We start from the raw sequence: 25119 nt of genomic DNA, 5'->3' as shown, positions 1-25119 counted from the left end.
ACTGACCTGATGACCAGCACGGCCTCCTCACACAGTGTGTACCACAGCGCTGTCCCCATGGACCAGCACGGCCTTCTCACACACAGTGTGTAACACAGCGCTGACCCGATGACCAGCACGGCCTTCTCACACACAGTGTGTACCTCCTCACACACAGTGTGTACCACAGCGCTGACACACTGCATTGGTGAGCTCCTTCGATGTTTATTCTGACTGAGCCACTTTCCCACCTCACCCTTCTCTGCCCTGCGGGAGAGATTCCTTCTGGCTTCCACTACCACCCAACTTTCTCTGCTTGACAGGAATTTGTTTGGGTTTGTTTTTACTGAGTATTTTGTGGCCCACTGAGAGTGCAAGATTGCAGGTGCTTGAGTCTACATCACTAATCATTATCTATTTTTAAAAGATGAGAGAACAGGACCCAGAAGGCGCCGTGGTACTGTCTGTGAAACCTGCTCTTGGGAGAGCTGGAAGCCTCTTCCACCAGCAAGCTCTAAGAGACCGAAGCTGTCGGACAGAGGCCGGGCACTGCGGGCACACCGCACATCTCTCAGGATGGCAGGGCAGCAGCAGCTCTTACCCTTTTTTTGTGAGAGACTTCTTTTGAGTTACTACAGGGAAGCCCGGGTTGGGTGAAAAAAATCAAAACATCTCATATAGAACGCTTATTGCTTATAATTCCCAGAATTATGCTCGAAGTGGTGAGACAAGTACTGTTACAGACTTCCAGTGGAGAATTAAGCCAAAATGGTGGATGAACCCTCAGTAGGCATCTGTAATGACAGAACAGGGGTAGCTCCTAGCTCTCTGAGCACTTTTTTTCCCCACGTTGGTTGAACCTTGTTACTTGCCAAAGCAGGTCACCTTCCCAGTGGCACACCCACGACCTCAGACTCTTCCTGCAGTCAATCCTATAAGCCAGAAATTGTGGTTTATTTTTCTTCTGCCTTCCCCCAAATGCCACACTGGCACCTCTATTCTCTAGTGCAGTTTACTTTGTGGTAAAGAAGAAGTCTTTTCTGATCAACAGTAAGAATGTAAATGCTGTTTCCTAGGGCCACAACTGAACACAATAGAATTTATTTAAAAAGAAAAGGTAAAAAAAAAAAAAATCAAAGGATATATTTTGATATATCACATCTTTGAATAATTGGTAAATGATACTGAAGTAGATAACTTTATTTTTACAGCATTAAAAAAAAAAATTAAAAGCAATAGAACAAATACCCCTAACAGTCTGACCTAGCTGCTATGCCCTGGGCACCACAGGCTGGAACATAACATTACTCTCCACGTAAGAAAATCAGTTGGTTGCGCACTGCTTACAAATGGCGGAGAATTCGTGAAACAGACTCTGAAGAGCACCTGTGAATAGGCACTTCCACTGTCTGACTGCGCTCAGTATTTTCCCAGCTTTTGTGGGAAACAGTACTCACCTTGTCACCGAGTTTCCCATCTCAAATACAATCATTTTCTTAAAATAACCCCCGATGTCTTCCTTCTCCCGCGTCTGCAACGGCCTGGTCGGGCAGGCAGTTTTTACAGGTGCGACCGTGATTGTGGCCTCGGCCAACCTGCATTTTTGCTAGGTCACACAGACCTTGACACGCAGGCTTCCATTCCTAACGGGTAACCTCAGACTTCCCCTTTCTGGGGCAATCACTCAGACGGACTGGCAGGGACTGGTGCATTTTCTCCAAGCGCGGTCTCTCCTCATCCTCAGGAGCAAATGCAGCCATCAATCACATCTGCTCAGCTCAAAGCACGAGCCCTGCAGTGAGGGCTCTACAGCTTCCCATCTAACCACACGTTTCCATCACTCTATCCATACCATACCTTTAGTTCCCAGGGTCCACGTGCTCTTGAGTACTGTTTCTAGAAAAGGAAATGATACAATCCACTCATTAGACTTCCGGATACTACAATGGAACTTGTTATCAAATGATGAACATTATCTTTCCCCTCTTTACTAAAATCATGTAAAAATAATTCTAAGTTTCTTTTTCTGATGCTGAAATGGGGTGAACCCACTAAGATTTTTAATAGAGCTTAATATCCACATATGTAAGAAATCATGCCTGAGTGAGGCTATACCACTATGTAAAACTTCTTATATTTATCATCTATCAGTTGCTTATTGCAATTCATATTTACTGACACTAAGCTGAGGAAAAGGAGATAACTTAATTTTCAGTGTAGGAAAACATATATACAGCTTCTTAGTGTTCTTCAGCAAGCTAAGCCAAAGTCTAATATATGGAAACTGTTTAGAACAGAATATTGCAAACTGAAAAACCAAAGGGAAGTTGTTGAAAAATCTCTGTCCACCACACTGCAAACTGGTGCAGCCACTCTGGCAATCAGTGTGGAGAATTCTCAAAAAGCGAAAAATAAATCTCCCTTATGACCAAGCTATACCTTCCCTATACCATGTGCCCAAAGAACTCAGTATTCTATTTCAGATAATGCTTAGCCAAGTTCATCACTGTTCTGTTCACAATAGCTTGGAAATGGAAAAACCTAAATGTCCTTCAACTGACAAATGGATACTGGAAATGTGGTGCACCTATACTGTGGAATATTAGTCAGCTGTAAAGAAATAGGAAATCGAGAAACTTGCAGGTAAATGGATGGAACCAGAAAGCACTATACTAAATGAGGTAACCCAGACCCAGAAAGACAAATGCCCATGTTCTCACTCATCTGAGGTTCCTAGCTCCAAATCTTCAGATGTGAGTATATAACCTGGAGTAACCGTCACTTCCAGCCCTGCACACCCAATGCCTGGTCTCAGCGGCTGAAATGCAGAGGAGGAATCCATGACCCTCTGTCTTGCTTCTTTCTTGTCTCCAAAACCCATACCATGTCAAGTTTGGCTGAGAACTAGGGGTGGGCCCTGACCTCTTCTGGCCACAGCTGCAGCAGCTTTTGTGAGAGGGTGAAAACTTCCCTACTTACTTGCCTTCTATGAGCAACAAAACTTTTAATGCCACCGCTCCCAAACACACACAATCGGAGCACTAGCTGGGTGGGGTCTTACCCTCAGAGCATCGTTCCTGTGATATTACAGAGCCATGGGCTTCTCTTTAATGTGCCAACTCTTTTAACAGTTACAGCCTTTTCCAGCGCAAGACCCAGCTGCAATCTTAAGCTTTTTCGTGCTCTTTTCCATTCCAAACTAAGGGTTGTTTTTTTTCCCCCTATCCCGCTTGTTGCTCATTGCAGATTTTCCCAAGAGTCATCAGTAATAACGATTTCACAGAACTTGATGTTACAATGTCTTGGAATTTCCGCCACCAAAATCAGCCCATTACTTTTAAATTCAGCTTCATGCAAACTCTCAAAAGCAGGTGGAATGTAGTCAGTGTCTTTTCCAAAGTATCTTACGAATAGTCTCTAGCCCAGCTGCTACCTGGAGTCCTTGTTCTCCTCAGGAGCTAGGCCTCTACTGTCTGCATTTATTTTGGCAGTCTTGTATTATATTCCAGTCTTTGGGACAGGGTCTCACTATGTAGCCTTGGCTGACTTGGAACTCACTAGACCAGACTGGCCTTGAACTCCATAGAGATCCACCTGCCTCTGCTTCCCCAAGTGCCAGGATTAAAGTCACGCAACTTCTCTCCGCTTTCTCTTCCAAGCCCCTACTAGAACAACCTGTTAAGCTCTGCTTCTAACATTTATGACTTTTCAAGAAAGCTCCAAAATCTTCCAAACAAGGCCATCATGTGTTCAACTCCGCGAGCCTATGGGGGACATTTCTGTTCAAACTACCACATCGCTTACACAGAACTGAGTGTCGGCTCCGAGAGAGCACTAGAAAACTGCAGGGCAGGACGGCGTATGACAGCCACGGAGAAGAATCAGGAGAAACATAAAGAACAGCAGATGAAAACTGCAAGATGGTGGGATTTATCTCTAACTATGAGGATTAGCCAAAAGTATTAGGCATTCTGGGAAGACACAGGAAACTTCCTTTGTTTAAAAATGTGCTATTTTTACACAGTATAAACAATTGGACAGGAATATTTTTGAGGGAATTCAAACATAACTGGAGTGCTACAGCCAAATAGTTTGTAAATAATTTAATTGCAATCTATGAAAAGTGAAGTGTGTATAGGAAACAAGTTTTGGAGGAATGAATCTGCTGGTAACGAATCTTCGGTTTTCTTTACTTCAGGTCTTCATTTCCTCCGGAGCATTGCCTCTTACCAAAGCATGGCTCCTGACTCATAGAAAAATTCTGGCTCAGTTTTTGCCTGGAAAGATCAGTTGAGATTTTATTTTCTAAATTTCTAAAAAAACTGATTCAAAGAAAGGATTTTCAGTTTTCACTAGAGGAATGTCCAGGTTTGAAATAGTCTATTATGCTCCCTGTGTTTGAGCGTTCCCTATCTGTAGTTTAACTCAGGATATGACAGGCACAAAGAGGAGGTGATTAAACAATGTTTTAACAACTATAAGTCATTATACCTTCTTTTAAGTTGCTAAGTCCTTGATTTCATCTTTTTTTTTTTTTTTTTTTTTTTTGGTTTTTCGAGACAGGGTTTCTCTGTGTAGCTTTGCGCCTTTCCTGGGACGCACTTGGTAGTCCAGGCTGGCCTCGAACTCACAGAGATCCGCCTGCCTCTGCCTCCCGAGTGCTGGGATTAAAGGCGTGCGCCACCACCGCCCGGCGATTTCATCTTTTTAAGAGCTGATAAAATTTCTGTTCTTGAATTTTCAAAATACAAAGTATTTAGTAATTTTTTCTTGTTTTGTTTGACAGGATCTCAACCCTAGGCTGGTTTCCAATGCACAGCAATCTTCCTGCCTCAGCCTCCTAAGTGTTGGGATTATGGGTATGATACACCATGCCTGATAGGTTCACAGTTTTTAGTTTTCATTTCAAAATGAGTCAATCTTCTATCATAGTCTGTTGTGATAACTGCTTGCATAGCATATTTTTGGGCTGGCCATTATGTTTCTATATTTACAATGAAAAAAAAATGTCCATTCTTTCAAAGCCACTGCTACTTAAGTTAGGTGTGACAGCCTAGACCTACAGTCTTGGACAGGAGAGCAGGAGGAGCAGGGGTTCCAAGTCAGTCCATTACTATATGACAAATGACAAACAACCCCTCTAAATTTCTCAATCATTGACACGTTTTATCCTAAGAAATGCGCACAAAATTATCAAAAGATTTTGGTCTAGCAGTAAGTACCCAGCACTCCACTCTTCCTGGTGAAATGTCTCGTGCCTGTGCCACAGCAGAGTCGACAGTGAGTGTGGACGGAGTGTGGACTTGTTCCCCTGCTAACTCTAAGGTGCAAGTGGCTAAAAGAAACACCTTTATTTCATGTTTCACTGGGAAGAGACTGTCAATCACACTGTTTCATACACCTGACGTGTTTCTACTTTCACAGATAACGTGAAAATCCACATCTCAAAATCAATGAGAAATGCCACTTACTGACATTCTAAACACCTCCTGTTACTCTTTTTTCATTCTTGTCTTTCACATAAATAAGTCATGATTTAGTTATCCAAAGCAAACTTTATTTCTGCTATACATGACAACATATTTCTCTATGGAAGCTTTATTTCTGCTATTTACAACATTTTCTTCTAGGAAACAACTACTATATTAGTTTTACCATTAAAGTCAGACAAAAATACAAGTCAGAAATCCCAGGCAAGCAATGGTGTGTAGACTATCAGATATGTGAAAAAAAGAAAAAAAAGCTGTCAACTGTCCACAGGGAGTTTGTCCAGTCCCGTTTTTCAGTCAGTCAGCTGAGGATTATGTCATTAGTTAGTCTTTGTTCTGTAGAAAGAACACAATACAAGGATGAAAATCATCACCTGAAAGGGAATAGCTGCTGTGTTTAGTATTCCCAAACTGTCAGGAATTCTCTAACTTCTACATAGCCAGTCTGATCTGTTCAATCATAAATGCCACCAAGTAAACAAAACCAAACTTACTCAGAAGGTCGATGCCAGCAGGTACTGGATTTCTAGAGGGAAATTCTGTCAATTACCTTAAAACCAGATGCTGTGAAATATTAAAATTTCTATTTTCCTCAAATAGAAAGAGAAATATATTATAAACACAAGACTCATCTCAAAATAGGGCTCAACTACTTTCAACATTGACTCTTAACCAGTTTTTTACTTTTTAGGTGTGGCTCATCTAGTCCCAGGCTTACACCTCAGAAACAAAAGCAACTAGCATTCAGGAGCCACCGTACCAACCACACCAAAGAAATGACTGCTACACACATGTAAGATGTGGGAGTCTATCATACTCTTTGTTGAACCTTAAAAAAAGATTATTCAGTTACTAAAACAGGGTCTCATAGTGTCTTCCAGGCTGGCCTTAAGCTCTTGAATCTATATGATTCTTCTGCCTCAGTCTCCCAAGAACTGCAACTATAGGTTCAGGCTACCAAACTTGGCCAATATAATTACTTAATGCACCTCAAAAGGTAGAAAATCTCACTATGACAGAAGTCAGTAAACAGAAGATGTGCAGAAAAAATAAATGCCATGGTGCAATTAGAAGGCATCCAGGGGGGCTGGAGAGATGGCTCAGAGGTTAAGAGCACTGACTGCTCTTCCAAAGGTCCTGAGTTCAATTCCCAGCAACCACACGGTGGCTCACAACCACCTATAATGAGATCTGGTGCCCTCTTCTGGCCTGCAAGGACACATGTAGGCAGAATACTGTATGCATAATAAATAAATAAATCTTAAAAAAAAAAAAAAAAAAAAAGAAGGCATCCAGGTTATAGCTATTTCTACCCTAACCAAGTCACTATCTTCAAGTTATATGACTCCTTTTGACCTCTGCCCTGAATATGTATCCAAGTTCAATAATGGGAAAGGGACAGACTCATACTTTGATGGCTAGCCTTGCTGGAAGCTGCAGTTCCTTTCATTAGGAAGCAGATGAATGCACATCGCCATGAGGGCGAAGCTGCTGTGTTTTAAAACTTGGAACTCATGGCAGCAGCTGGCTGGTAGTTGTGTACCACCCAGCTTTTACTTTCTGATCACTGGATGAGATAACATCGGAAAGGCTCCAGTACAGCCATACATGTAAAAGTTTTAGCTCATATTTACAAAGCTTTTCTTTCATTTTACCAGGAATTCTGCTGCCTCCATGCCTCTCAACAAACCTCACAAAAAAACCAGGCCTCCACAAAGTGAATGGATCTATACAGATGTAAGCGTTAGAGGTGGTCCAGTCCAAATCTTCTGCTGCATGCTTTCATACTCTCTCTAAAACTCTCTCTACATATCCACATTAGCCTCAGTCAGTATTCCTGCTCTAGTCTGCTGAGTGTGGAGACTACAAGCCAATCATTCCCTGGAAAATGTAAATTTATCATTAGGAAAGGCTCAACCATGAGAGTACCTTGTCCATTTTCCTGTACTAGGATATTACTGCCCCTTTAAAGGGCAAAGATTCCCCGAATAAAGCAGTAATGGTCACTTACACGTTAAAATATTTAGACAAAGGGGGTAAGTGTAATTTTTGCAGAATATTCTAAAGGACTGTTCGCTTAAACAGAATTAAATTAATAACATTTTATTAGTAAAGAAGAAAATTTGCTTGCTAATTCTCTTTCACTGGTAACTAAATACTTTTAGAGCTAACAGCCAACTGTTTAGTGCAATGAATGTAGATTCTGTCGTTAAATTAAGACATTCAGAAGCATTTTAAAGTAGGATTATTCTATGGGCCCCAGTGGGCATTTTTCACTGCCAACGAAGGAGGCACTAACGACTTGCTTTGCTTTACAAAAGAAGAGTCTTCAGTGAGGAGGCCTATGATGACTGATTCTGACAGTTACCAGCTCCCAGCAAGGGTCAGAACTGGACGCACCTGACATGTAGCAGGGCTGGGAGGGTGATGAGTGTAGGAAACAGGAAACAGATTGTCCCTGAAACTCAGAACTCATTAGAGTAAAACAATCTAAAGATGATGTCTCCCTTAAGTCACAGATAAAATCCACCACTGAAAAAGAAGATTGAGTTTTGAAAACTAATCAACAGCAAAAGGAATTCATATGTTGTATCAATATTCATAAGCAAAGGGGAGTTAGCAAATGGTCAGAGTCCTTTAAAAATACATAGGTGCACATGGAAATATTTTCTGAATGTATACTTTTAAAGAGCAAACTTGTAAATCTGAGTTCAGAAAGACACCAAGGTTTAGGTTAAAAGATCCTATATATATATAAAATTTTATACTGTTTTTCAATAGTAAGAGGTCAAAAGATTACTTTTTAAGACCTATTTTATTATTTATGTGTATGTATTTATGTGTCTGTCTGTGGGTATGTATACATGACTGAATGTGTTTGGGGTTCACATTGGATTGCCCCAGACCTTTCAGTACACACAGGTGTTCTAAGCAGCCTGATGTGGGTCTTCTGGAAGAGCAGCAAGCACCCTTAGCTGCTACTCCATCTTTCCAGCCCTGAGTTTAAACAACTTTTTAAATTTAAAAAACATATTGCAAAAAGAACTTGGCTTTGTTAATAGGGTTTAAGCCAACATGATTTCAACTAGCTTCTAAAATCCCCGAAGGAAAAGCTCACAAGTAATGGACTTACAGACACTCCTTCACTAGTGGCTAAGAAACACTTACCAAGACTCAGTAAGTTCTCTGCCTCTTTTTGGATTCTTCTCTTGGGGAATCCGCCAGCATGACTTTCAGTCTGACCCCGTTCAGAATCTTCCCATGCAGAGTCGTGATGGCGTCGGTGGCGCTTATCCTATCTGCGTACTTGACGTAGCCCACGTTCTTTCCTGACACAAGGTAAACTTCGATCAGGTTACCAAAACGACTGAAACAAAGTAAAAGACCAAAGTATCAGAAACAGATGGATGCTCTCGGTAAGTTCTAAACGCGGGTCTTGACTGTTTCCCAGCGTCTGCCTGTGGCCAACATCCGACGGCTCCAGACACTCCACAAGCAGCTCCTTCTTCAGAAGTTCTCTTAGCATTCTTGGAGGCCTCCTTCCCCACCAACAGCATCTTTAGTTTTTCCTTACTCTAAAGTTCTCCTCATGCCTCTCCTTGGCCCATGGCTGTCCCTCTCCTCCTCACTCAAACATCCTCTTCACATCACCCATGGCTGTCCCTCTCCTCCTCACTCTTCTCTTCACATCACCCATGGCTGTCCCTCTCCTCCTCACTCTTCTCTTCACATCACCCATGGCTGTCCCTCTCCTCCTCACTCTTCTCTTCACATCACCCATGGCTGTCCCTCTCCTCCTCACTCTTCTCTTCACGTTACCCATGGCTGTCCCTCTCCTCCTCACTCTAACGTCCTCTTCACACCTCTCCTTGCCCCATGGCTGTCCCTCTCCAATTTATTCTCTCCTCTGTCTTCTGACTTTTTCCCTAAAAATCTCAACAGTTCCACCAGGCCTCCCAGGTGAGGATGAACTTAGCTTTCAGGATACTCATTGGCTTCTCCAGCTTTGAATCCCCCACAATCTCTCAAAGCCTGTATTCGAATGACTTCTTTTTATTCTTTTTTGGCAGGAAAACAAACAACCCCCCCAAACCCTAACTACACCCCCAACCTCTTCCTCCAGCAAAACTAGGTTTATCCTGCAGGGCACACACCTTATTAAAAGAGAAACCTCAGAATTTCTGTGGTCCCGACCATTGCTGTTCTGTATAATTAATGTCTTGTTAGTGTGATAAAATATTTTGTTTACATCACATTTAGCACCCCAGCCCAGTGGCTGCCTGACACAGAGATGTGGCTCAAAACAAAACAAAACAAAAGCTAAATTAATCAGTTACGTAAAGGTCAACATACTATCACCACATGGCTGGTAGTTTGTGTGGATCTGTAACATGCTTCCTATTTGCTTAACTCACTAGTATTCTTAGAAGGCAAAAGGAAAATGTCTTTAAAAAAAGGAAGAAGAAAAACTATAGTAGATATAAAGTTATAGTAAAATATAAAAATAGTTATTTTTCCTCTCCATATTATTATGTCATGTAGAGCAAATTACTTGATTATAGGGGATATCCCCTATAATCAAGTAATTTGCTCTACATGACATAATATTCAGGATCCAACCAAGTGCTGACCAAATGTAAGCTACTTAGTCAACTGTTCAACTGAATTACAGGAAGGAGATGGAATAGGAAGACAGGTCTATGCAAATGCATCCTCTCCCAAGAGACAAGTGATTGTCCATTCTACACCTGCAGCTTTAAAAACCATCCTCATGTCTTACGTCTTAAAAATAACACCACCAACAAAAATCCCAGGGAATTCTGTGTAGAGGTTAGGATATGTGCTTGACAAAGGAAATGATCATAAATTGAAAAGATTAATAAGGAGTCTTTGAAACCTCCGAACAGGCTGTCTCTCAGTTGTAGGATCATGAGAATGGCGGGTACTTGCTTAAATGCATTGAACATACTTGTTTGTAACTACCAATGTGTAGCTTTGTAGAAGTGATTCTTACCAGAATATATCCTCCAACACGTCTAACGGTAAAGGATGAGGATTAAACACGATAAAAAGTCTTTCTTTAACAGGCGTTCCGGGAGGGGCTTTCTTTTTGCACGATGGAAGAACAACATCTGTCTGGATTTGAGGCAACTGTGACCCAGAACTTCCTCCAAATTGCTGTGGAAGAGTCAGGCACAAAGGGAGAGAAATAAGATTGCTCTTTGGGGATTTGGGGCCAAGAGCTAAAAATGCACCCATGTGGTCTTTTACAATAGCTCTGAAGATGTTCTTTCTTCAATAATAAACAAATGTCGTATTATCTGTTGACTGCATTACAGAGTCACACCTACTTACCAGAAATTGCTGCTGACCTGGGTCACTCCACACCATTGATGCCAGCTGTGACGTCACCATCTGTGTGGCCATTTTTCTGATGAGACTGGAAACAACAACCGACAATTGACAGAAAACTAGAATGATTCAGCATCTTACCAGTGACTTGGTGTGACTTCCTCACCTGATCTTACCAGTGACTTGGTGTGACTTCCTCACCTGATCTTACCAGTGACTTGGTGTGACTTCCTCACCTGATCATCTTACCAGTGACTTGGTGTGACTTCCTCACCTGAGGTTAACTGTGTCCTTACATTCTTCAAGCCACAGTCACGTCCACCCACAGCTTGGCTAGGACGTTCCTGGAATGGTACTTACTCTGCCGGATTACTTCCATCATCCAGGAAGGAAACACCTATCCGATTCCCAGGGGGGTACTGGAATCCATGCAATTTGTATTTTGCGTAAATAGCAGATGCTACGTTAAAATACTGAACCACACCATGACCTAAAATAGAGAATATACAGAAACAGAAAAGGCAGCTGATGGCGGGCAGCCTTAAGGCCCCAGTTCCAATGAACTTTAAGACAAAAAACACAGAACTTTGATTATTATCACACTACTAGTAAACACAAAACCAGAGAAAACAGAACAAAGCGCTGCTAAACACATCTGCAAGATTATTTGTAGGCAGTGAAGTGTGAGCCAAAGTTTGGCAGAACAGAAACAGTACTTTAAGAAAGTGTAGTATCAGCATATATTCCATCTAATGAGTTGAATTCCAAGACCCTCCCCGCCTCCATTTTTTTCTCAGCCAGTTCTCAGGAACTGGCTGTGTAGACCACGCCATTGGCCTTTAACTTGCAATCCCCCTGCCTGTCTCCCAGCGAGGACCGGCACTACCGGCACTCTCCACCAGGCCCAGCTTAAATTTTCTTACAGACTATCAATATACATAAAAACCAAACTCTTAATTCTTTGAAACGAGGAGTTTTTCTTATTATCCTGTGTACTCAGCTAGTGGAAAGAGTGGAGGAAGGCAGTACGTATGAAAAACAGCAGGGCGATGACAGAGTCTTAAGGCTACAAGTTGCCCATTTCACATTCCTTTGATGAGATTTCAGCTCTGGGGGTAGGTCTTAATTAAGAGGGCATCACTGAAGGGAGGGAAAGATTTATCCTCGAGCCCAGGAGACTGTGACACAACCAAAAGGTTTTCATGACTTATCTGTAAGATAACCTATTTTGGGGAAAAACACAGTATCATATTTCTTTGTAAATCAAATGTACTGATTAGTTTTTACTGTCAACTTGACACAACCTAGAGCCACTTGGAGAGGGGGACCTCAGCTAAAGTACTGCCTGGATCAGAACATCTGTTGATATGCCTGTGGAGAATGCCTTGGTTGTAACTGATACACTTTGTTTCTACTGCAAATCTGAAAATGTACAGAGAGATGCACCGCACTTAGGATGCAAGAGAGTTTAAGAAAAAGAGACTTGGAGATGGTTGTGAAATATTATTTTAAGATGTGTTACATTTGTTCATGCTGTGGAACATTTGTTTAATGATGCAAAGATGTGTTGCATTCTTTTATGTTGCATTTGTTGAACTCTGTGAAGCTGTGTTACTGTGCCTGTCTAAAACATCTGATGGTCTAATAAAGAGCTGAACCACCAATAGTGAGGCAGGAGAAAGGATAGGTGGGGCTAGTAGGCAGAGAGCATAGATAGAAGGAGAAATCTAGAAGAGGAGGAAAGAAAGAGCAAGAGAACAAGGAGAGGAGGATGCTAGGGGCCAGCCAGACCAGACAGACAGCTACAGAGTAAGAGTCAAAGTAAGACATACAGAAGAAAGAAAAGGAAAAAGCCCAGAGGCAAAAGGTAGATGGGATAATTTAAAATTAAGAAAAGCTGGCTAGAAACAAGACAAGCTAAGGCCGGGCATTTATAAGTAAGAATACTTATAAATGTGTGATTTATTTGGGAGCTGGGTGGCAGGCTCCCAGAAGAGCCAAAAGAGAGAGAAAAAAAAAACAAAAACAAAAAACCCAACAACAGAGATGCATGAGGAGAAAACTAAGCATTTTATAACTTTGCTAGCATCAATCCCAAGGGTAAAAACACCCTAGCCTGAGGCACTATTGTTGTACAATGGGATATAGATAATCCTTTATTCTGAGTTAAAATATTTTTATGGTGAATGACTTTTATAAAGAAGATACATTTCGGATATTTACTTATTAAGGTATCCTTGGATTTTAACTAACAAGTATGAAAAAAGGAACAGTAGAGGGTAATGGTTAGTAATGAGATTCAAGTATATGATCTACCTGAACGAAAATGTCATTGTGAAAATAACCACTGTACAATAAACATATGTATGTTAACCAGAGAATTTAAAAAAAAAAAACTAGAAAAATACAAAATATAAACTCCCTGTACCATAAACAGTATAAAGATGTATGTGTCATGGATAAAAACCACTTTAACAAAACAGTCATTTTACCATAGTTTGAATAAGGATCTCGCTGAACCTCACAATACTCCAGTCCTGGGACTATGTCAAAAATGCTGAAGAGCTGCTCTTCCGTGAAGGGGACTCTGGACACAACTGACAGGCGTTTAGAGATCGCTTCCTGGCCTCTGCTGTCATTCTTGTCAAAGCTCGGAAATTCAGATGGTTGTTCTCCAACTATATACATACATAGACACACGCACATATAAAAGTAAATCATTACATTTCTATACATTAAAAATTCATGTAACCATTTTGTACAAGGATATTTGAACAAAGACACTGTATTTTGGAGTATTGTTTTTAAAAATACGTTTTAAATTTATTCTTTGAGAATTTCACACACGCATACAATGCATTTTGATCACATCTCTCCCCGTTACTTTGTAGTACTGTAGTAGTCTACAACCATAAAGAACCAGTCACAAGAAAACAGACAACTTCACCCACTTCCTTACCAACTTCAACACAGAACAACTACAGGAATGTCTAGTTAAATACCACAGGAAGGAGTTGAGTATATAAAACTGTAAGATATGGCAAGGATTTTACCTGAAAACTCATGCCCTCGGCACCCAGGGACCTTGAGTTCCTCACTCCCCCTCACCCTTTTCTAGCCTCTACTTTGGCTATTCTTCTTTCTGGAAACCAAACTTTAAGGTAGCAGACTGCAGGGCTATTTGTGTAACATTTTCATACTTTTGGTTGGCTGTACAAAAGCAGAATTCACACACACACACACACACACACACACACACACGCACGCACACACGCGCACACACACACAGAGGTAGAAGTGACACAGGTTAGTATGTAGATAATGTGTAGCTAGCCAGAGAAATCTATATTGGAAATAAGTTAAACAAAATAAGGGTTCAGTATTAAGGCTATTAGGAGGACTGACCAACTTCTCAGGAAAAACAAGACAAAACGACATACAAGATTTTTCACTCACTAGGTAGTGAATTTTCAGGTTGTTGACAAAAGAATGGCTTGAAAATAAAATTAGATCACATGTCCTGACTATGCTACTAACGTAAAGAAGAAGGCAGTCCACTCACCGAAGGGAAACAGATTGACTCGAGGTTCATGCCCCAAAGTCTCCTGCCGCATGCTGCTGTAGTAATCTTGTTCTGGGGACTCGGATACTTTATTTTTAGGTTCAGCCAAGAGTGCTCTGAAACCTGAAAATGAGAATCCATGAATTTTCAAGCCTCATAGCAAATTTAACACATTTGGTTTTGAGGGTCTGACCATGGTGGCCATTTCCATCAGACCCACTTCTTTGTTTTATGGTAAAGGACAGAAAGTAAATGAGAAAATAAAAAACAAAACAAAACCAAAAACCCGCAAGTAAAGGTCAATCAATACAGACAAGAAAGGTCAGCAACGCTATGCCACCCTCCCAAAAGATGGTATCACCCATTTGCCCAGTTTCCTTAGCATCAAAACCCTGCTGGGCACCTTCACATTTAAGCTTTTACCAACCTACTTCCTTTATATGTACTCTGCACTCTAACTTCTCTGCCTGTTTTTAAGTTACAACTGCAGTTAATCACGACAGCTCTGTAACTGGTCCCTTGTTCTAGATCAAGAGCTCTTACTGAGGGGTCTAAGGATTAGCTCCAAAAAGTGGAAGAGGGCGAGGGAGAGACAGTTCAGTGAGTCAAGTGCTGGCCACGCAAGCATGGGTATCTGAAGGCAGCTCGCCAACACCCACACAGCAAGCCAGTGAGCCAGACATGCCTGTAATTCCAGCACCGGGGAGGTAGAGACAAGACACCAGGCTAGCCAACTGGTGAGCTCCAGGTTTAGAGAGAACCCTCTCAAAAAAAAAAAAAAAAAACCAAGATGGATAAGCCAGTATCTGACCCCCACGCGCACCTTCCCCAAACCCCTACACCAAATGGGCAGTTCCACAAACCCTCCAAGACAAAATGCTTATTTATATTATAAGTATAGGTATATTTCAAGGGTTCACAGCATTCATATTATTCAACGACTGCACACATGATAAATTAGCTGGCTTAGTTCATTCAATATTTGTAGAGGAGCTGTGACTGTATGAGGGATTTGGAGGTGATGGAAAACAAGATATACTTCTGGTTTTCAGCCTTTAAAAATATTCCTCTATTCTTTATTTTCTAGGAATTAGATAGTCAATATAGATAAAAAACTTTTAAATGCCAGGGCTCCCAGGTACTTCAATTATATCTTCCTCTTAGTATGCTAAGGAGCATACCATAGGGAGTCAATTAAGACTGACTCAGAAATCTAGAAGGACCTAAGAAGAAAATTGTGGTGTGGACTTTAGAAGCACCTAAGAATTCTACTGATCAACAGCAACTCTTCCTGTATATACAGATTTTTTATAATAGTCTAAAGCCCAATAATTTATTACACTTATTTCTCAAAGTCAACTTTATGTATAACATCAAAGTGTCCAATAATTTGTCATTATAGCTTCAAATTAATTACCTGTGATAGCAAGTCTCACCAAGCCCACCCTTAATTTGTATGTTTGTTAGTATATTAAATCCTGGTTAGGGCTTTGGCCAAACAGGAACAAATACAAAGAATAAGATTTGCTGGGCAGGGGCTGGAGAGATGGCTCAGAGGTTAAGAGCACTGGCTGCTCTTCCTGAGGTCATGAGTTCAATTCCCAGCAACCACATGGTGGCTCACAACCATCTGTAATGAGATCTGGTACCCTCTTCTTGCCTGCATGCATACATATGGGCAGAATACTATATACATAATTAATAAAATTTTAAAAAAAAGATTTGCTGGGCATGGTGGCATATGCCTATAAAGGCAGCACTTAGGAGGCTGAGGCAGAAGGATCACAAGTTCAAGGCCAAGCTGGGCTATACAGCAAGACTGTTTAAAAAAAAAAACAAAGAAAAATATTTTTAAAACTCTAAAAGGGTAAATCAGTTTTCAGTATTTTAAATTAACAAATATTTTTTAAAGCCCCAAACCTATCCAAATAATAAGGCAAGGTGTGCCTTGTGCTTACATCTTGACAACACAGTCACCAAGATAGCTTCAGCACATGATTGATTCAAAGTCCAAATTGTGTTCATCCTTGAATCATATGTTTATGATTCAACTATCATATAGTTACTCGCTACTTATTTAACTTTAGCAAAAATCTAGTAGTAAATTTTGCTATTTATAATAGTGAGATTCTTTTTTAAAAGGTCTTTTAGCAAGGTTAAGAAACAAACATATCTGGAGCTGGAAGGATGGCTCAGTGGTTAAGAGCATGTGTTGCTCTTACATAGGACCTGGATTCTGTTCCCAACACCCACACAGTGGCTCACAACCACCAGTAACTCCAGTTCCGAGAGATTTGATACCCTGCTCTGGCCTCTGTGGGCACTGCATCCATGCGGCACACAGATGTACATTCAGGCACAACAACCACACCCGTAAAATAAAACTTGAAAGAAAGCCATCCTTACTTCTGTCACAGTTTTCTATTGCTTGTGCGGCTTGTGATGGTTTTAAGTATCGCACGTAACCCAGACCTTTACTTTCTCCAGTGACTTTATTCTTAATAATGCTGCAATACTCGATATCGCCATACACCTATAAAAGTTAAAAGAAATGGCCTCAGGAGACTCAAAACTAGTAACCGAAAAGATACTTCGAAATTTACATTTATACTTACTTGTGTCTCATGCATGCAAACACAGAAATCCTTCAAGACTACACAGACATTCTACACGGCTGATTTTGCCGACAATGAAAATCACGTGCCTTGCCTACACCACAGAGAAACCAAGCCAGGAGAGAAAGAACTTGTCCACATGGTCTTGCTCAGCAGAGGGGTGCGAGGGCTTTGTAACTGGGATTGTGAGATTCAAATCTTAACTCAGCCACTTAGTGACTAGGCAGGTAACTCACCTCTGTGCCAGTGTCTTCAGCTCACCACACTGGACTGCTAAAGGTTAAATGGACTAATCTAGTTAGTTAAATGCTTCCACGCCCGGGAAACACCCAACACGCAGCAAGGCTAGCTGAAATTGTCTAGGTGTCTCTAGCAGTACCACAAATGGCTGGATGCTCTTTTGAGAAACAGTTCAAAGCGAAACACAACGGTTTACTCAGAAAATTAGTACTTTGTGAGAAAAACACAGTAATGTTTAGTGTTGAAGACACGGGATTCTAAACTCACTGTATGTCATTGAGTATGTATTTTACAAAATTCTCTTGTAAACAACTTTATTATATACTTAAGAGTACAATGTTTAATTTTTCTCTTAGAAAAAGATAGGTAAACATTTTCTTACTACTGGATGAAGTATGGAATATAAATTTTTGGAATCTGTTTTTCTTAAAAATCAACTTTCAACGGTAGGGCAAAAGACATAACGGAAATTAATTTTTCCTGCTAGCTTTTTCTTCTTGCTTATTACCCACCCCCAACTTAGTGTTAAGAGGTTAAACAGAAGAAAATAGCACACACAACACAAAAACAACCTTAAAACACTGTTGAGTAACTTCTGTGAAAACCTACATATAGTCATTGCAACAGGCACAAAGATTTAAAATTATTCAAAAAATCATTTCCTCTGATCAGTACTCAGAGCCATACTGTCTTCCCTTAAATATGACCTGTGTAGAAGTGAAATTTTAGGACAAAACCACTTGAAGGAATACCTTTTCTGTAAGTGAGCACAATGTCAACAAAGCACAGGCCATGAGAAGTATTAGCCAACAGCTCACATGCCTGGGCCTGACTCAGGCCTGCGACGCACTCTACAGAGAGGCAAGAAAGGTGAGAACCAAGAGGAGCTTGGAAACGTTAAAGTCCGAGAGCGGGCTCTGCGAGCAGGGTGGGTTTAAACCTTGGCGCCACCACCTATTAGCGGTGTAGTTTAATGAAAACACTAGCTTTTCACTTCATTTTCTCAGCCTAGACTTCATGATGAAGTCTGGGCAGAGGGGACTCTCACCATTACTGTCCACTTGTTAGTAACTGTACAAATGTTGAAAACGGAGTTATGATAAGAACATATAAGGACCTTAAATTTCTCCCGCAGGTCTTCTTCTGTATAGGACTTTGGAATCATAACAAAGATTCTTGTGAGTTCTTCATCTTCAACATCTCTGTGACTTCCTGAGGATCGGGACTGAGCAATGAAAACCTAAGAAATATACAAAGCCCTCAGAATAATGTTAACTGTATTCCTATTCTGTAGCTAGAGTTTTCCTGTCTGGCCCACAGTCAGGACAAATCTCTCTCACCCGCCAGTCCCACAGCTGCTCAGACCCGACCAAGTACACACAGAGACTTATATTGGTTACAAACTGTATGGCTGTGGCAGACTTCTTGCTAACTGTTCTTACAGCTTAAATTAATCCATTTCCATTAATCTATACCTTGCCACATGGCTCGTGGTTTACCGGCATCTTCACATGCTGCTTGTCATTGTGGCAGCTGGCAGTGTCTCTCTGACTCAGCCTTCCACTTCCCAGCTTTATTCTCCTCCTTGTCCCGCCTATACTTCCTGCCTGGCCACTGACCAATCAGTGATTTATTTATTGACTAATCAGCAACACATTTGCCATACAGACCATCCCACAGCACTATTCCTTAAGCCTACTTACTTTATAATATAGGTATACAACTCAGATTAAAATGCAGTGTGGTAGGGTCTTATAATTTTTTTCAAAAGTAATCTTTATTGCAGTGATTAAAAAATTATAATACCAATCTTCACACCGTTCTCTCTAAACACATTTTGACTTTTGTACTTTTTTGGTTTTGTTTTGAGACAGTGTCTATGTAACTCTGGCTATGGGAAAACCCTGTATATAGGCCAGACTGGCATTGAATTCAAAGAAATCCCCAGGCCTCTGCCTCTCGAGTGCTTACTTTTGCATTTTGACTACCAAGAACAGGTCACTGTTTGAAAGAACGCACACTTTGTAGTTTGACACAGTGTGGACTAAAGGTCCATTATATTCTTGATATAAAAATGTGACGACATATCTTTCCTTGTTGACTTGTTTGGTCTGATGCTGACTGGACATAAATCAGATTACCATTCATCTTTCTCTTAGTCCTATCAATGACTCTCCAGACTGAGGGTGCAGCTCAGTGCTTGTCTAGTGTTTATGAAGCCAGGGGTCTGATTCCCAGAGCCCCCACTTCCCACCCCAAAATGTTGCATCTATTTCAAAGCTCTGTTATGGCCGCGTAAGCACATGGGATTGCTATATGTTCATCTTTATGAAATTATCTATTAATATTCTACATACAATCTTCATTGATAGGAGCTTTTTAAAAATTTCTACCACACAGTATCTTTATATTTAAACCATTTTTCTTGTAAACATCACTTAGTTGTGTTTTGGTTTGTTCTTGTTTTTGTTTTACAGAATCTTCTTTTGGGTGGCATAGGGTCTTCCCATGTAGGCTAGGTTGGCTTTGAACTCAGGATCTGCTTGCCTGAGCTTCTTGAGTGCAGGGAGAACAGTCATGTGCCAATATGCCCGGCGATGAGCTCCTCCATGAGGTGTTTAGTTCATTTATATTTAATGTAATTATTCATATAGCTGGAGTTAAGTCTAGACATTCTAACTGCTTTCTAACACTAATTTTTTAGAAAAGGGTAGCATAACCAAACTGATCTGTCTCCATGAATATCCAAATGCTTTTACACAAAGCTGGAAAATTCACAAGAGGTTCTATTGTTCTAATATTGGCAGTTTAATTTTATTACAACATTATCAGGGAGGAGAATCTGAATCTAATTTGCTTTGTAGTACAATATTTGTTCCTCAATTTGTCTTCGTTTTTTATTTTTCCATAGGTATATTAAAATCTGTGACTGAGGCTGTAGACTTGTTTATGCAGCTATAACCGTAATACTCTTAATAGATAATGCCACTGTTTATAATTTGAAATGACATAGATCACCTCATACACAAGAACCCATGAGGTTTTATGCATGTATATATGTGTGTGTTTCCTTTAAGGAGGGCAGCACATCACTGAAGTATGAAAACCACGGACAATGAATTCTTCAGGAGGCAGAAACTCAAAGGAAACTGAATAAAAAACAAAAACATGGCATTGCACACTTTTGTTGAAGAAAGAGAACTCTGGATCCAGAGACACAAAAGTTGTTCCTTTTGCTCAGAAGACAGCTTGTTATAGAGGCAAAGGACCCTACTTATAAGATAGAGCTAGAGACATATCCCTAGGTGGTCTATTTTCAATCATTTCTTCAATAATGCCCACCTTATGCCAAGAACTACTGAGGTATGAGTAGAAATGGCTAGTCTAAATGAATCTAGTCAACACATCAGTAATGAAGGATCCAAAGGAAGATATAAGAGAAGCTCCAAGAAAACGCAAACGTTAGAGAAAAAAGGGACCTCGGGCAAAATGAGATGAGAGGTGCCATCGGATCACAGATTTCCACATTTTAGAGCCTAAAGTGTTTACAATCTCTGATAAAGGACTGTATTTACACAGGACAAGGATCACCTAGTGCATACCTTGTCCTCACAGTTTAACCCCTTCCCTCCCTGATACCCAGCACCCTGGTGCAGCAGTGGCAGGAGAGACTCCATCCCACAGTGCATGAACACTCATAAACGGTATTCTTATAAAACCAAAGCCAGAACTCCCCCACCTCCTGCACCGTTTTCTAGGTCGGCCCTTCTCTAGTATGTAGCATAGCTTGTCACAAAATAATTTTATTTTGATAATCTTGTGGCTATAGGCTGGCACTGTAATATCCCTTGAACTTTGTAAAAACGAAGTATTTGAGGGAAAAACAAAACTAAAACGAAATTATCTACTAGCAAAGGTTAATCAAGTGTCCGAGAGCGGTGGGTCAGAAAAGTCCTAGCAATGGACAGGGAGAGGGGAGTGTCAGGTCGAGTGAGTTATGGTATGTGACAACCTTGGCTGCGCAGTCCTTGGCTGTGGCTACCCAATCGGTTTCCTGGGGAAGATGCTCCTTCGGCCAGAGGGCGGGGTTCCTCTCCTCCAAACCATCCCTGACCCAAGTTAAATCGGCTGCTGGGGGTAGAGTCCAGCCCCTTTCCTACCTGATACACATCATCCCCGGTGCAGCAGAGGGGCGAAAGAGACACCCCAACCCACACCGCCGTCGCCTCCGATGGCAACCCCCCTCCCAACCCCGGGAACCCCTACCCCAGACACCCTGACCTGGCCACCTCAACCTGAGACACCCCAACTAGACACCCTTATCCCAGACACCCCAAACCGGGCATCTCTACCCCCCACCTCCCCGCACACCCTAACCTAGGCACCCGGGTGCCGCACCTTGATGGGCTTGGTGTCGTTGGGGCCAAGGCACTGTCCGTGCATCTCCTCCATAGCCCGGCAGGCCTGTGAGCTGCGGGCGAACTTGATGAAGGCGACGCCCTTGGACTCTTTGGTGTGTTTGTCGCGCACCACCCAGATGTCCTGGATGTCGCCGAAGGGCGAGAAGCGCTCCCTCAGCACCGATTCGGACGTGTACTTGCTGATCACTAGGAAGATGCGGCTGTTGGGCGGCTCGTCCAGGCTGTCCACACCCGGGCGGAAGCCTCCGTTGCCCGCGGAGCTGCTGGCGTCGTCCATGGTGCCCTACCTCGGGGAGGGAGCCCGGCGCGGCGCCCTGCCGGCTCAGTCCGACCGGCCAGTCGGCAGCTCCGCTTCCGGAAGAGCCCGGAGCCCGGAGGCAGGTGCCGTCCCACAGTGAGCGAGTCCGGCTTCCGGGAGCATTCTGCAGCGCCCCCTGGCGCCGCGGTGGACTCGAAACAGCCCCAAATCAGTCCCGCGGAAACCAAGAATCAGCTTGTGCAAACCGAGTTGCCCAGTGGCCAAAAAGACGCGCCAGCCCTGTGCTTAAGCCTTCCCAAACTGGCTTCTGGCTTCATCTCAGCCAAACATGTGTTGTTACAAAAAGATTACTCTTCACCCTTTTAAGAGATAGACTGGATGTGGTGACACAAGCCTGTAATCCTAGTCTCTTAGGCAGAAGCAGATTGCTACGTTTGAGGCCTCATGGGCTACATAGAGAGTTCGAGGTCAGCATCTAGGCAACTCTCTGTCTCAAAAAGAAAACAAACAACAACAAAACCACCAACCCCCCCAAATAGGCAGACTTTACTCATAAGGGTCCACAGGGACAGCTACAAAGGACCACTGCAATGGGGTTTTGCAACAAGGGACTTGGTTCCAGTAAGAGAAGTGGAGATTTATAACAGGGTAGTGTGAGAGTCAGTAGATGAAAAATTACTGAAGATCAGGGGTAAGAGAGACTCTTGGTAGACCTGCTTCACAGAACGCATGCTGCAGGCGGGCCACAGTGATAGATACGAACAGCAGTCAGACATCCTGATTTATCAGGATTTGTCCTCAAACTAGATTCCCCTAGGAGGGAGAGCTGGAGGTTGGGGAGAGTCAAGTAGAAGACATGGGGGAGTTTGTCCGAAGTTTTGGTGAAAACAGGGAGTCTTTGTCACCATTTTGACCATAAGCTCAATTAAGAGTCCCTGTAGACAGAGTTTGTGGTGGTTTGACTAGGAATGGCCTCCATAGGCTCATATATTTGAATGCTTGGTCATTAGGGAGTGGTGCTGATTGAGAGGGTTGAGGAGGTGTGGTCTTATTGGAGGAAGTGTGTTACTGGGGGTGGGCTTTGGGGTTTCAGAAGCCCAAGCCAGGCCCAGTGTTTCTCTCTTCCCGCTGCCTGAGGACCTGGATGTAGAACTCTCAGCTCCTTCTCCAGCACCATGTCTGCCTGTGTGCAGCCATGCTTCTCGCCATGACGACAACGGACTAACCCTCTGAAACTATAAGCCAGTTCCAATGAAATGTTTTCCTTCATAAGAGTCGCGGTGTCTCTTCACAGCAATAGAAACCCAACTAAGACAGTTAAAACCATAGAGCCTGGCGGCTGAAAGGAGCCTTTACAAGCATGGAATCCTAGCCTCATTCTTCAGAGATGAGGAACCTGAGGCCCAAAGTTAAGAGGCTCAGGTAACAGACGCAGACCCAGAGGCAACCCTCTGTTTGATCTGCTCAATTCCCACAAGCACTTCCAAGAGGCAGAAGCAGCAAAAATGGTGGTTGCTCACCTGGGAACTAGGAGAAATTAGTGGGCACAAGCAAAGTGGGAAATGCCCGCTGTCTTCGAGGGCTTGCTTATGAGCCTTGATGATGAGGTCAACAGACGTCCAGAACCGAAGACTGAGTTAGCCTCTAGTAGCACTGGAATGAAATGAAAGAAAGAACCACAAAAGAGGCCTGAAGCGTGATCCTAATTAGTCTGAACAATAAAAACCAGGAGTCAGATATTGGGGTGATAACCTGAAAGATCAGAGATGCAAAGGAGCAGACACCAGTGACTTCTTACCTCTCTCAATCCTTGGCCCAAAAGTGGCCCAGATCCTGTCTCTACCTGACTTATATTCCTGTCTCCACCTCCCAAGTGTGCTGGGATTGAAGACGTGAGCTCCCAAGTGCTGAGATTAAAGGTGTGAGCCACCACCACCTGGCTTCTATGGTTAACTAGTGGCTAACTCCACCCTCTGGTCTCCAGGCCTGCTTGATTTGTCAGAACATAAAATATCATACATCAGTGGGATAGGAGCACAGTTCCTAAAACGCCCATATCCAGGCTGCTAAGAGCTGGGCATCTATGAAGTCAAACATGTCCACATTTATCGTGTGCCAACTGTGTGCCAGGAGCCAGACACTCAATGGCAGAACAAGAATCATCTTGTCACTGGATCCCGTAAACTTCTTGCATAGCTCCAGCTCCAGACTTTTCAACTGTAGAGTAGAAATTTTATTGCTACCTACTAAATGGAGTAGTTGTCAGACATAATTAGTGAAGCCACTCATTCATTCAATTAGCTTTAATTTTTTCTAAAGATGTTTATTTATCTTTTTTAAGTATATGAGTGTTTTTCCTGAATGTATGTCTGTGAGCCATGTACACAATACCTATGGAGGTCAGAAGAGTGCATTGGATCCCCAGGAACTGAACTTACGTTTGTGAGCTGCCATATGTGTGTGTTGTGAATCGAACCTAGGTCCTCTGGAAGAGCAACCAGTGCTCTTGACCGCTGAGCCATCTTTCCAGCCCCTTACCATTATTTTGACACAGGGTGTCACTGTCTAGCACAAGCTGGCCTTGAACTTTGAGTCTCTGTCTCTGCTTGCCAAATGCTTGGATTGTAGATGTATACTACCACACTTAGAAACTAATGTTCTAGACTTTTAAGTATGTGTTGAATACTGTGCAAGACACAAGAGACAGAGTAGCAAACAAAATGGCCACCCTTTCTTCTCTCCCTGAAGTTAACAGTTTAGACTTGTGTAATGATTATGTACAGCTAATAGTTCGGGGACCAAATGAACTGACATGTGTACAAAGACACAGGAGACGTTAATCTTCTAGTTCCCTTTGACTACAGTGCCCATACCGGCTTCTATATGGGCACTGTATGGTGTCTAAGAGTCAGGAGTCATGGATTGTTATAATGAATTTGACACAGGGGTTACAATCATTTCTCCTGGCATTACACCCTGTATCTGCAAAGGGAGTGCTCTGTTTATCAGCAGCTTAGAAAGAACAGGAAGTAACTTGTTGTATCTTTCCACTTTGCCTTGTCTTAGAAAGACCAGTCAAGGAGAGCGAAAAGAATGGAATCACTTTATTGACATGAAGAAGTGCAAAGATTATCAATAAGACAATTTGCACACCAGTGCCATCTAGTGGGCAAGTTTTCTTAAACGGCTATGGCTGTAAAAT

At 42.2% G+C, this 25119-nt stretch overlaps 1 protein-coding gene across 4 annotated transcripts; it reads right to left on the bottom strand.

Annotated features, from left to right (window-relative positions):
• Positions 1-1164: 1164 nt before the first annotated feature.
• On the bottom strand, positions 1165-22037 carry Rbm45 (RNA binding motif protein 45). Of its 4 annotated transcripts, XM_052723875.1 has the most exons (11): positions 21636-22037; positions 18355-18477; positions 16789-16915; positions 14383-14505; positions 13313-13498; positions 11181-11310; positions 10824-10908; positions 10483-10646; positions 8637-8835; positions 1837-1875; positions 1165-1718 (listed from the first exon to the last, which is right to left on the bottom strand). In XM_052723875.1, exons 1-9 carry the CDS (start codon positions 21933-21935, stop codon positions 8643-8645), a joined length of 1431 nt encoding a protein of 476 aa, XP_052579835.1. In that variant the 5' UTR covers positions 21936-22037; the 3' UTR covers positions 1165-1718; positions 1837-1875; positions 8637-8642. The 4 variants fall into 4 exon arrangements, with proteins under 4 accessions (XP_052579835.1, XP_052579834.1, XP_052579833.1 ...); XM_052723874.1 differs by having other exon boundaries at positions 1165-1875; XM_052723873.1 differs by lacking the exons at positions 1165-1718; positions 1837-1875 and adding an exon at positions 5515-5804 and having other exon boundaries at positions 21636-22036.
• Between the last annotated feature and the right edge of the window lie 3082 nt (positions 22038-25119).

Source organism: Peromyscus californicus, unplaced genomic scaffold (genome assembly GCF_007827085.1).
Source record: "Peromyscus californicus insignis strain IS unplaced genomic scaffold, ASM782708v3 Scaffold_7__1_contigs__length_154581171, whole genome shotgun sequence".
NCBI classification, from domain to species: domain Eukaryota; kingdom Metazoa; phylum Chordata; class Mammalia; order Rodentia; family Cricetidae; genus Peromyscus; species Peromyscus californicus.
This window is presented reverse-complemented; position numbering and strand designations above follow the sequence as displayed.

Coding starts and splice junctions, on each gene's coding strand:
- Rbm45 (XM_052723874.1), bottom strand. CDS start 21,935: ATGGACGACGCCAGCAGCTCCGCGGGCAACGGAGGCTTCCGCCCGGGT. Junction 13,499..14,382: donor AGTCAATCTGTTTCCCTTCG/GTGAGTGGACTG, acceptor GTATGTATATAG/TTGGAGAACAACCATCTGAA. Junction 8,836..10,482: donor GTGTTGGAGGATATATTCTG/GTAAGAATCACT, acceptor ACTTTGTTTCAG/TCGTTTTGGTAACCTGATCG.